This window comes from Pteropus alecto, unplaced genomic scaffold (genome assembly GCF_000325575.1).
Source record: "Pteropus alecto unplaced genomic scaffold, ASM32557v1 scaffold74, whole genome shotgun sequence".
Taxonomy (NCBI): domain Eukaryota; kingdom Metazoa; phylum Chordata; class Mammalia; order Chiroptera; family Pteropodidae; genus Pteropus; species Pteropus alecto.
The window spans coordinates 6,705,490-6,717,998 of NW_006436291.1; the positions used below are offsets into that span (position 1 = coordinate 6,705,490).

The 12,509-nt window shown below is 52.9% G+C and overlaps 1 protein-coding gene across 1 annotated transcript in view; it reads right to left on the reverse strand.

Moving 5' to 3' along the window:
• DMBT1 (deleted in malignant brain tumors 1) overlaps nt 1–12,509 on the reverse strand; it is a gene marked incomplete at its 5' end in the record, with an annotated part of 131,721 nt that overhangs the window by 106,064 nt on the left and 13,148 nt on the right. The window contains 1 exon segment of the mRNA XM_025047551.1: nt 6,056–6,094. Coding sequence (XP_024903319.1) covers nt 6,056–6,094 — 39 coding nt within the window.

The following is a 12,509-nucleotide window of genomic DNA, read 5'->3' on the forward strand; positions in this document are numbered from 1 at the left end:
GGAAAGGTCTCTTCGTAAAAACCTGCCCAAGCTGTCTGGATCTTTAAAAATGAAGAGCTGGCGCGGGTCAGCTCAGCTTGGAGCTCAAACGGAAGACCAACTGTTCTTATTCCTCTGAGACTGGACCCTTATAGGGGTGAGAATGTTTTGTGCTTCGTGTGACAGAAACAAATTGCCTTAGACAGCAAGCACAGGTCTTGGTTTCTTTAGCGGGAAGCGTGGAGGCTGACGAGCTGACGTGGTCTGGCGGCTATGGATGTGCATCCCCGCCATCCTCAGGCTCCGCCTCCCTTGTGACTCAGCTTCGCTCTCAGCTGGTACCAAGTGGAGGGCAGTCATCTCCCACCGCTCTCTGTGGCCAGACCCTTCCTTTCATGTCATGGGTCACATGCTCCTTCCGACACCAGTCACCCACCAGGAAGAGGAGCCCCCCTGTGACATTCACACCACCTCCCTTGACTGAGGCCAGTTCTCAGAGCTAGTTCTGAGGTCAGCGTGTCCTAAGGCCCACGAGACACACAGGGTAGGAGTGAAAACCTGGATAATCTGTGGTTCTCTGTTGACAATGAGGGAATCCATGCTGGGGAAGCAACTGACTAAACGCCCAACAGACCCTTCGAATCTTCCTTATGAAAGTCTGGACGCTGGGAAGCAGACGATGGTGACCACGGGACAGTATAGAAAGAGAGTACTTGGCCAGTTCTGACACAGTGGAAGAAATTTAGTCGGGGTCTGTGAACAAGGTGGAGAAAACTACTCAGTCTCATGAGAAGGAGAGAAAAGTCTGCAGTGGAGTAGTCAGTCCATAGGGAAGGACCAGACAAAGGGGGAAAAGCAGGTTTGTTCAGGGCCACTCAGAAACTAGGTGTGACTTGACATCAAAGCTACAACTAAACTACAGAACAACTGTCATCGAGAATCGCCTGAAGTCTAGCTGAACAGAAGTCCTATAGCTGAGGACATACAAGAAGCTACCTCGAGATCAGTAGTTGGGGCGGAGACGCAGAACAAGCTGGTCCCACACCCACATGTGACAGTTAAAAATCTGGAGGGCCCCCTGAGGAGTGAGGGGTCCCAGCCCCACACCATGTTCTCCAGCCCAGGGTTCGGTCCCAGGGGGAAGACGTCCGCACAACTTCTGGCTGTGAAAACCAGTGGAGACCTTGGTCCAGTGAGATGGAGGGTGACTGGAGTCCCAGGCATTTCTCTTAAAGGGCCAATGCACAGACTTACCCACTGACGAACTCGCTTGCTCTGAGATCCAGCACTGGGGCAGCAGCTTGAAAGGCACCAGGGACATAAGGGGAGGAACTGAATTGTCTGGCTTCGGGATAAGGCCTGGAGGGGCAGCTTTTTCCCAGACAGAAGAGCTAGCAGAAGCCATTTTTCCTTTGTTGAGCCCTCCTCTCGCTCAGACGCAGATGCAGGCGGCCCCTGTATCTGAGTCTCCATTAACCTGGCTAACGCAGGAGCCCCACCCTAATGATTCCCTGAGACCCCGCCCCCCCCAACTTGTGAGCTCACACAAGCTGCTTCCGGTGGCTTTTCCATACAAACGGCCTGCTTCAGACTTTCCTAAAATCTCTCAAAGGTTCACAAACCCCAAATAAGCAGCATCTGGCCTCAGCACGCCCCGTACCTCCTGCTAAGCAGCCCTGTGCCTGGCACTAGCGGCAGCTGGCCTCAGCATAAGTGGCAACCATTTGCAGATCATTTTGTAGCTCACACCTTGCAGGGCACGGCATAGGCCACAGCTGAACTTGGCCTGTACCAGAGCCCCTCACGAGGGACTCCAGAACCAACACACCTGGTGGCCGGGCTCAGACCATACCAGAGCACCACCCAACCACCTCCACAAGAGACACACCCAAAGGGCAGCCCGTGCAGGCACCTGAGCCCCGCTAGAGTGAATTCTCCTTCACAGGGTGAATCCCTGCAAAACAGCTCCACTGTCATCATGGCCGGTCCTCACGGCCAATCAGCCCGAGGGTCACCTCCTCCCACTGACGTGCCAATAGCAACCGAGGCTCAACCACAACAGGAGGGTAAACACAACCCACACAAGGGACACGCCTGGAAGACCGGCTCAGGTGACCAGGGAGACTGCGCCACTGGGCCCTACGAGACACCTACTACATAAGGCCACTCTACCAAGACCGGGAGATATAGCAGCTCTACCTAATGCATAGAAACAAATACAGGGAGGCAGCCAGAATGAGGAGACGAACACGTCTCAAATGAAAGAACAGAACAAAACTCCAGAGAAAGAATTAAACGAAGTGGAGACAAGCCATCTACCAGACACAGAATTCAACACACTGGTTATCAGGATGCTCAAGGATCTCAGTGAGAACTTCAACAAGGAAATAAAACATAAAAATGGAGATGGAAAACGTGATGAAGAACCAGAAATGTGTTCATATGTTCACTACAGCATTATTTACAATAGCCAAGATATGGAAGCAACCTAAGTGCCCATAGACAGATGAATGGATAAAGAAGAGGTGGTACATAGATAGGATGGAATATTACTCAGCCATGAAAAAGAATAAAATCGATATGATGGAATATTACTCAGCCGTAAAAAAGAATAAAATCTTGCCATCCGCAACAACCTGGATGGACCTAGAGGGTATTGCGCCGAGTGAAATAAATCAGAAAAAGACAAATACCGTATGATTTCATTTATATGTGGAATCTAAAAACAAAATATGGGAACAAACAAGGCAGAAACAAGTTCATAGATAAAGAGAACATTTCGATGGTTGCCAGATGGGAGGGGTGTCGGGGTGATGGTGAAAAAAGGGGAAGAGATTAAGAAGCACAAGCTGGTAGTTACAGAATAGCCATGGAGATGGAAAATGTAGCGAAGGGAATATCGTCAGTAATCTGGTAATAACTACGTATGTTTTCACATGGGTATTAGATTTATTGGGGTGATCACCTTGTAAGTTACGTAAATGCGTAATCGCTATATTGTATACCTGAAACATAATATCATATGTCAACTACGATTGAAAAATAAAAATTATTTTTAAAAAAGAAATCAGGTGTGACCTTTGGGGACAAAGATCTGAAGAACACAGATCCTCAAATCTGCTATTAATTTATATTTTCCCTCCAGAGGACATTGCGACTTTGATTCCTGAGTGTCTCCCAGAAAAGAGACTGCACCTTCTTTTCCTCTCCAGGCTGCCACAGCAGTGACTGGACGCTGCCGGGGAGAGGACGGCGGGCCTGACCCGCTGGAGCTGGTGGCAGGGTCCTCGGGCTGCTGTCTGAGGCGAAGGGACTGCCTTCCTGCCATGGTTCCCACGTGTGCTCCATTCGGGCTTCTGCGTCTGATTGGGAAGCTCCTTTGTGCTCTCGGGAGAGGGGGGGCAGCTGGAGTTTTGAGTGAAGGGCACCTGTAAGGCCTCTCCAGGAGAGAGTAGGAGAAGGAGATTCTGATTTGAAGGAGAACTGTGAAGAGGTGCCGCATGGGAAGAAGGGGGAACGCAGACAACATTATTTCCGTCCCCCCTTCTCCTGCAGAGGTGGACTTCGGGATTGGAGTTCAAATGACTCACCTGGAACCTTACGTACCAAGGAGCACAGTCTCGGCCAAAAGAACTTGGAATTTCCCAACCCCAACGTCTGCTTCAGACTTAATCCCTAAGTCCCCCTCCGCCCTGACCTCTCACAGACTCCCTCACCGTTCCTCCCTGCCACCCCCACCCCGACCCCGCTGGAGCATGACGGCCCAGACCCGCCTCGCTAGGCAGAGAGCGGGGCCCTCTCCACAGAGCGCGTGTCGCAGGAGGATGCGGCCTCCTCCCAATGGCTGGAGTCTGAAGAGCTTCAGCATCTTCCGGGTCAGAGGCCAGAGCGGTAAAGGGCGAGCAATGCGGGTCAGAGCGAGGAGGGCTTCCTCACGGTGGCCGACTCTTGGCAGGTTCATTTTCCTTGGCTGGTCGATCGATTTCCAGATCCGGGTGCTGGCTGAGCAGTTTACAAACAAGAACTCGGTTGATCCCAAACACCCCTGAGGGAAGTGCTGTGTTTTCCTCACTTACAGATTTAGACCTGAAGCATCACAGAGCAGGGCCCCCGTATCCCCTCCCCACAGGACCCCCTGCGTCTGAGGGGTGAGGCCCCCCAGGTGGGAGACTGCCCGCTTGCTGTTCCTCAGACCTGGACTAGGACGAGAGCTTCAGGGAGGCAGAAATGAGGTGTTCTGTGTCACCCTGCTCTCCAGTCTAGCGAATATGTTTAAGATCAAGTATATTTTCGTGAAGAGGCATTAAACTCTTCTATTTTCCCTCGTCAAAACAAATTGTAGTCATGGGAATGGCTCCCTTTAAAAGTAAAGCAGAAGCTGCCTGCTTCACGAGGTCGTCAGCCCTGGATCACTGATGTTCAGCTGTTTCAGAAACGGGGCCGCGATGGCAGAGGCCCAGGGACGGCGCAGCCCCTCCTGGGCCTGGTGCTGCTTCTGGGGAGCCCGGAATTCTTCTGTCGTGTGGCCTACTGACCGTGGGGGTGTCCCCACAGAACTTTAGGGCCATATCTCCAACTACGTGGCATCCAAAGCTGCTTGTGTCTGGGCTACTGAGCTGAAACCAGGCCTCAAAGTTGCTGGGGCAATGCTGGCCCTCAGTGAGGCTCAGGCTGTGAGTTTTCTTTGGTGACGTCGTTGTGGTTTTGTGGGAAGGGAGCCCTCCTTGGCCCCTTCCAGTTTACCCCCCACCATCTACCACTCACATCTAAAACACCCCCCTGGTCCAGCCAGGTCTCGCCCTGCTCAGGTCATACCTCTGGAGCTGGGCCTGCCCCCTCTCCAGGCAGGGGTCCTAGGCCTGGTTTGCAGGGACAGACTGGCCTTTCCAGGGCAGTGTGTGAAAACTCTCATCCTTACCGAGCCTGATTTAGGGGCCTGGGGCCTGGCTTCTCACCCATTTTCTGACCCATTCACTGCCTTTTTGGAAAGCACCCCATCCCTTTGTTCCTTCTGAGATCCCGGGGTCACCTGTCAATCCATTTCTCCCTGGAGACCACAGCAAACAGGACTCCTGATGGCCTCGTCTAACGTACGGGAAATCTCGGGGCCCCGAGGAGGTTGCTCTCTTGCCCAGAGCCTCCCTAGCCCACAGTTCCAGAAATGATGTCAAAAACCGAAAGATGCAGATGCCTGGAGAAACAGAGGCCATCGTCTTTCATTTTAAGATACAGACATTAAAAATTAGAATGCCATTCTCCAGCCTTCGCCCTGCATTTCCCGTTCGGGGCAGAACCAAAACATGCCAAGGACAAAGGAGGACACTATCTATTCTCCAGAAGGTTCTGGAGCCGCAGGGCAGAGCCCCCTGGCCTTTATCATTCTTTTGGACAGCCCGTCCTACTTGTCAGCTTCATTCGAAGGGATTAAGTGCTTAGGTGAGCCACAAACAATGACCCAACCAACGCCTGCGTTGAAAAAACATCTTTATTCAATTTTCTTATAAATGGGAAGGCTAAAATGCACACGTCAGGCCTAAGAGCTAGTTGAACAAAGGTCGGGAAAAAATAATGCTATCTAGGGAAAGCTCAAATTCTATTGGACGCACAGCTGCATGCAGGCACCTGCTTGCCTGACGTTCTGCCTCAGCACCGAGCCTGTGGTTTCAGGAAAGCCTGCCCTTGACCTTCTGCACCCCGACCTCAGCCCCCTCACCCCCACGCCCCCACCCCAGGTGCCTGGGCCAGAGGGCACAGAGTTCAGGTGCCGCTGGGTGCCAAGGTCGGGGCGCGTGGTTCTTCCTTTCTCCCTTGGGTTCCAGAGCCTGCACAGCCAACGTCGGGGGGCCACCGCGTGCGTTCTCCTGGTCACACTGTAGAACTCAGAGGCCAGCCACGGGCGGTGTAGGTGCTCGCAACGTGAAGGCCACCACGGCCAGGACCACGGCCAGGAAGACCCCAGCGGAGATGGCAGTGCTGTGGCAGCTCCCGGGGTGCTGGCCTGCTCCTGCGCGGCAGCCCTCAGCAGGTCGGAGAGGGAAGGGGCGTCGGGGTCAGGATGAGCCCAGTGCAGACAGACAAGGGAAACGGGCGGGGCGATGGCGTCAGGGCTGGTTGTCTAGCAGGAGGAGGAAAAAGAAATGGGAAAGAGAATAAGACACTGCGGCCAGACCCCAAAGGGCAGCTGAGTGTGGGGCAGGGAGAGTCGCCGTGTCTTCTCGGCCAGTGGGAGCCAGGAAGGGGCTCTGAGCAGGAAGTCGGAATGAGGTGCTGGGAGATGAAATATGCTGGAGGCTCCCGATGGATGGGAAGGGAGAGAGCTGGGGCGTTCGAGGCCAATGGGGAATGGACACAAGAGCCTCGGGCAAGAGGTACCCAGGCCTTGAGCTACTGCAGTGTGAGGGGGACGACAGGGGAGAGGAGAGGAGCGAGCAGGGGCCCCCCGGCCCCCTTCGCTCCTCGCCCTGTCCTGCCATCCTTCTCTCCGGAGCTGATTCCCACTGGAGGAACCATGTGTTCCACGTGTGTCCCCACCTGCTGCAACGTAAGCTCCTTAGGAGTGTGGATTTTGAGATCTTTCTGTTTCTAGTTGCTTGTCCCTTGGCTCACAGTAGGCCTTCGATAGACATGCGTGGAATGAGGAAATGAGGAACGAGCCCAGGATCAGCTGGACGTGGGGACAGCTGGACATGGGACACGAGGAGACAGAGAGCTGTCAAAGACGCTCCATGGGGTGGAGCCCTGGGCCGGACGGGAGGATTCGCGACAACTTCTGCTTCCCCACCCCTGGCCCTGCCACCAGTGCTACCGCGTCTGTCGACCTGACCCCGGCCTGGACCATAGATCCTGCGAGCCACTCTGCAAACATCCACACAAACAACAAACGGCACAGCAGGAAACATGGTCCCCATCCCGGAGGAGGAAAACGAAATGGCCTGTGCAGTGTCAGGCCTTGTGAGTAGTCGGAATACATCAGGCCTGCCTGCCCCCCTCGGCCCTGCCCAGACCCCGATGGCATTTCCACTGGGACAATGTGATTACTGTCACAAGGAACGATGTTCTCACTGACCCTGTTAATACTGGGGACAATAATAATAGTAACAAAAGCCGCCATTCATCCCACGCAGAGGCTGAGGCAAATTAACTAATATTGTTTTAGGTAACCCTCTCATCAGAGGTAGATACTGATAGTTTTGTTCTACAGACAAGGAGTGTGAGGTTCTGGGATTTCAGAACCCAGAGGATAAAGGTGTCACATGTGTCCCAGGTCAGAACTCTCGACCAAATCCGACTTCTGGGTCCTCATAAACCAGGAGCCCTAGGAAAAAGGAAGGAGCCAGGTCTAGCTGGACTCCGTATAGCCTGGCATAGCACAGCACACCTGGCACACAGTAGATGCCCAGTTCCGGTGAAACATGACACCAACGGGAACATCCTGAGTCCCTGCGGGTCATGCGCCTGGGCCCCGGCAGGCGGCAGGGTGGGAGGGCGGCCACCTACCCAAGCTCCTCTTTTTGGCGTGTGGGGCCTGCAGCCGGATGGGTCCCAGGATGACGTCCACCTTCTGCTGGTAGGAGCCCACGTCCCTCTTGGCCCTCACCACGCAGCCTCTGTGGCAGCGGGAAGAATAGTCGTAGGCCCTGCACACCACCACCCGACACTGCAGGTACACAACAGGAAGTGGAAAAGGAGTTGATTGAAGCGGGCGATGCGGGGCGACGGCTGATGGTAGGATTGGTAGGTCTCGTCCTTCACGCACCTGGAAGAAGAGAACAGTGACCCGCTCGCTCTTGCCAGCGCGCTGCGCTCCTTGCGACTTGGGTGTGTGGGGTGTGGAGCCCCCCAGCCCGTCCTCGACGCCCACGCCTCCTGCCTCCCCTCGCTTTCCTTCCTTCTGAACATGTGACCCAGACATTGGCTGTCAGCCCTGCAGGACACTCCTGGGAGCTCTGGCGCGTCTGCAGCGTCCCGAAGCAGCAAGTTGGCCCGGGGTTTCCATGCGGACAAGCAGGCCCCACGCTGCACAGCGGGTGCGCAGTGACTGTGTGCTCAGTGGCCCCGGGTGACCCAGGCGAGACCAGGAATAGCAGGGCCCCAAGGGAGGACAGGAAGGAAGACAGTGTTTCCTTCCCTTTCCTGGTCTCAGGGCCAGGCAAGGTGACAGTTGGCCACTCTCCGGTGTCTTTGCTGTCCCTCCCTCTCCAGACTGTGTCTCCTGACCTATCTCAAGCATCCCTGAGTACCCTCCAGGTGTTTGAAGCCCAAGGTCATTCTAAGGGGCATCCAGGTGGGTGATTTGATTGATGCCCAGGTGTAGTCAATGAGTCCCTCTGCTCTCGGTACAGTTGGGACACCTCTATCACCACACGCACATCCCCTTCCCAGGCAAAGGCTGACGTCTACCCCACGAAGACGCTCCTTACCCGCTCCGGATTAGATCATAAGTCAAAGATGTGAAGTCGTTGGAATATGGTGATGCCACACAGGTGTCCACAAACAAGGCCAAGGAGTCATCAGAATGGAGGATTTCGGCTTGAAGGTATAAATTCTGGTTCAGGTTCACATAGTAGGGGCTGCTGGTCACGGGATATAAGAACGAAGAAGATGTGTAAAAGGAAATGTTCACGTCGAAATTGCCGTACTGCACTTCCTCGACCTCGATGCTGTCGTTGGCGATGTACATCACGTCGACCCAGGTGTCCTGGAGCATTCTGCAGCTGACGTGAATGTAGAGGTCCCGTTTCCTCTTGATGATGCCGCTTGAAACAGCTACTTTGAGGAAGTTGGAATAGGTGATGGTGTCATTATCCACCTGGGAGAGGCAGGTATGAACGCACAGTCAGGCAAATGCAACCGCGAAGGAGGTCTCATTACTGATTTTGGTTAGAATGACAAGGAAGGGACTCGACAAGGTTTCAAAACCCTCCTAGAACCACACAGAGATGGCACCTGCCTACTGCCAATGGCCACCATCGCCTGGGACGGACATGCTGCTGAACTAGCGAAACGTCCTCCTTCACACGTCCTCTTTCCTCTGCCATGTGATGGGGGACCAGAGTGTGGACCAGCAGCTCCTGGGGCTGCTCCCTTTGGAAGGTGGGTGTCTGGATGACCCTCGTCCTGCTGTATGACTAAGCTGAGTTTGGGCTCCATGGCTCAGGGCCTTTCTGGCTTGTTCTGTTTCATTCTCACTGCTGCTGGGAGAACTCAGGACAGGCAGTCATGTGCTCGTGGGGGGGCATGTGCCGTTTGGGTGGGGCAGAAGCTACTGTAGCTCGGTGTCCGAAGCTATGGGGCTGGTGTGGACAGTCGGGCGGGCACAGCAATGTGGGGGCGCTCCCTACCCCGCTCCGCACTTCACTCCCTGTACCACGGGGCCACTGCCAGCTGCGCCTCTCACCCAGCAGCCAGTTCATCAGAATGTTGGTCTCTCGTGTCATTCGATGTTCCTACCATCCTTTAAGGGGAACTTTTCTGGGAGTGAGAACCTTATTCCTGGTAGTCTGTGAGCATCTCAAGAAAAGGATGATGTCTAAACGTCTAAACACCTCTCCTTTCCCAGGGCTTAGTACAGTGTCAACGATAGCATCAATAGCATCAATAAATATCCAATGAATGAATGAAAGGGTCAGAAGATAGAGCCCAGCAAAAGTACTGTGATGAATGAAGGAGGGGGCAGGAGCGGCCAGCCCGAATGGCCGAGAGGACACAGGTGAGCAGAGCCCCCTGGAAGCTTCGTGGTCATGACCGTCTGGCCCCAAATGAAGTGAGCACACGTGAAGCAGAGTCAGGCGGAGGCCGGGTGGCGGCGGGAAGCTGTTTGCCTCCCAAATGCTATGATGGTCAGAAGCAAACTTCAAGCCACGTACAAGTTCCCACAAGCCGTGGCTGCTTTTGCAAGAAAGAGCAAAATAATAACACCACAATGGCCTCAATGGAAGTCCTAAAATATAAGGCACTTGCACTTTATAAAAGAAGGAGGAGGAAGAGAAGGAAAGTTGGTCATTCAGTCGCATTTAGTCATGTATGCTGTCAAGAGCAAAATGCCATTCCTGGCCATGTGGGTGATCAGACAAGTGCCCTTCTGCTCAGCTTAAATAGAATTATTTTTCAGAGCATAGCGTGTTGGAGGGGCTTTCACTTCATGTCTGCAGTTGGAGAACTCAATTCTGAATTTGCCCCTTCCAGAAAAAAGCATGGAAAAAGAGAAGAGTTTAACAAGTAATTTGAAGTGGGTTTGCCACCTCTAGGACCCTTCCCTCCCCGGCTCAGATCACAGGTTTCCTCTGTCTCCCTACAGAGGGCAGCCAGGGAGGGGTCTCTGCGGTCCCAGACCTGGGGCAGGGCCAGCTGGCCTGCAGGGGGCACCAGAGCCCGCACTTGGGACTCAGGTCTATGCCCTCCGTCTGCTCATGGAAAGTACACTATATTTTATAAAAAAACTTTTTCGACTTTATATTTGATTGTCAATGGTTGTCACATACACTATAGAAGTGTTGTCACCTTGTTACTCTCTCCAAGACAAGCTGAAGTCCCTTCACCTGAACTCTGCACATAAACACGCAAGTTTTCTGAGAATCCACATTTGCCTGTGGTTTCTATGGTTAAACGACTAAATTCTGAACCCGTGCCAAACAATGAACAGGGAATGGAAGCTTTATTTCTTGGCCGTAAGAAGCGGTTCTGATCTAAGATTAAAATTCCTCGTTAGTCGTCTGCTGGGTTTGGAAGGGACCCAGTACGCAGCGGGAGGACTTGCAGATAAGTCGGCGGTATCCTCACCGCGTCGTGGGCTCTTCCACCGTAGTGTCCCGCTCACGTGCTAAGGGGCCCTCACCTGCTCAGCCACACCAGCCGACATTCGTCAGACACCCACTCAGTGGGTGCCTGGACTCCTGGCTCTGCAGTTCATGGTCACGTGGCCTCAGGCAAGTGACTTGACTTTGTAAGCCTCCGTTTCCACGTGATTAAGTGGGAATAAAAGTTGTCGGGAGAATTTTGAAAGTCACGGAGGACTCTTAGCTGTTAGTTGTTTGATTAGAAAGGCCTCAGGAGCCCTGGGAGTTCCAAATCTGAATAAAACACACTAGTAAGCTGAGGTACTCGGCGTGGGGGGGTGGGGGGCACACGGTATTTACACAAGTGGAGGAATATGAATGTAGCATGTGCCGCCCACGACCGGCTTGGCACGTTGCTTTAGCGGCACCTACAGGAGACGAAGGGACGTCGACGGGGCGACTCAGGTGTCAGACCCTCCAGGTAGCACATGTGGAACCAGGAGGGGTGATCACCTTGGTGGACTGACTCTCGCTAAGTAAATGCGTGACAACCCAGAACCACACGATTCATCTACAGGGCAAAACACAAAAGCCAGGAGGACTAGAATGTTTGCATGGCGTGACCGATGTGGACCCTTCTCTTCACGTACATCTCCTTGCTTGACCCACTGGTGTCTTTAAGCAGATAGAGCTAGGTGACCACGGTGGCCACTGTAGACCCTCGGGCCCAGCACCCACCCATGGCTGACAGGCCGACTTGGTTGACTAAATGAGTGTCCTCTGCCTGTCCTCACTGTTTCTTACGTGTCAAAGAATCAGGAATGACCTTGCCAGATAAGGAACAGCATCATCTTAGCCCCTAGTACAGTATGTCTTTGGTGAATGACAAACTGAGGCCCTCCGAACCTGTGTGTTACATGTATTCTACATATTTGAGCATTTCATGTTGTATGCTTACTGCAGTCTTAAGCCAAATAAAACTGTTTGTACTATGTCTGTTCCCTCAGACAAAATTTTAAAATGATTACTCACGTGTCAGCTAAAAATTCAGAACTTAGAATGAATAATTTATTTTAATTATGTAAAATCAAATGCAACAGTTTTAAGTATACCATTTTGTGAGGTTTCACAATAATCACCATCACAGAGACAGAACATTTCATTAACCCAAATGGCTCCCGCCTGCCCCCTCCAACTGAGCCAACTTTCCATCGTACATTTATTCTCCATTTCTAAACTTTCGAGAAACGAAATCGCAGAGTAGGTACTCTTACGCGTCTGGATGCTTTCGCTCAGCATAACGTTTTCGAGATTCTCAGAATACAACGTTAGCCTTTCCACTTCCTGGCTGAATGGCCTTGGGCCGCCCGCTCGACCCCTCAAAGCCCAGTCTCCCTATTTTTAGAGTTGGATGACCATGAGACAATACTTGGTGGACTTGGGGAGTATGACACAGACTAATTCCAGTGTCTGCCACTTGTAGGCTGGGCAACTGCCCCAGTTCACTCAGGATAGAGGAGTTTCCTGGAACAGGGGACTTTTCCATGATAAAATCTGCAAAGTCCCAGCAAACCAAGACAGTTGGTCACTCTACGTGAAGACAGTTCGACAAATGGTAGCTGCCAAGGTCGATGGACTGCGAAGCTATTGAAACTTAAGCTAGGGTCCCCCATGCATGTGGGTTCTTCCAAGGCCTAGCAATGTATTGGCGCACACGTGAGTTTTTGTTAAGATTTATAATAGTAAGATATGTTT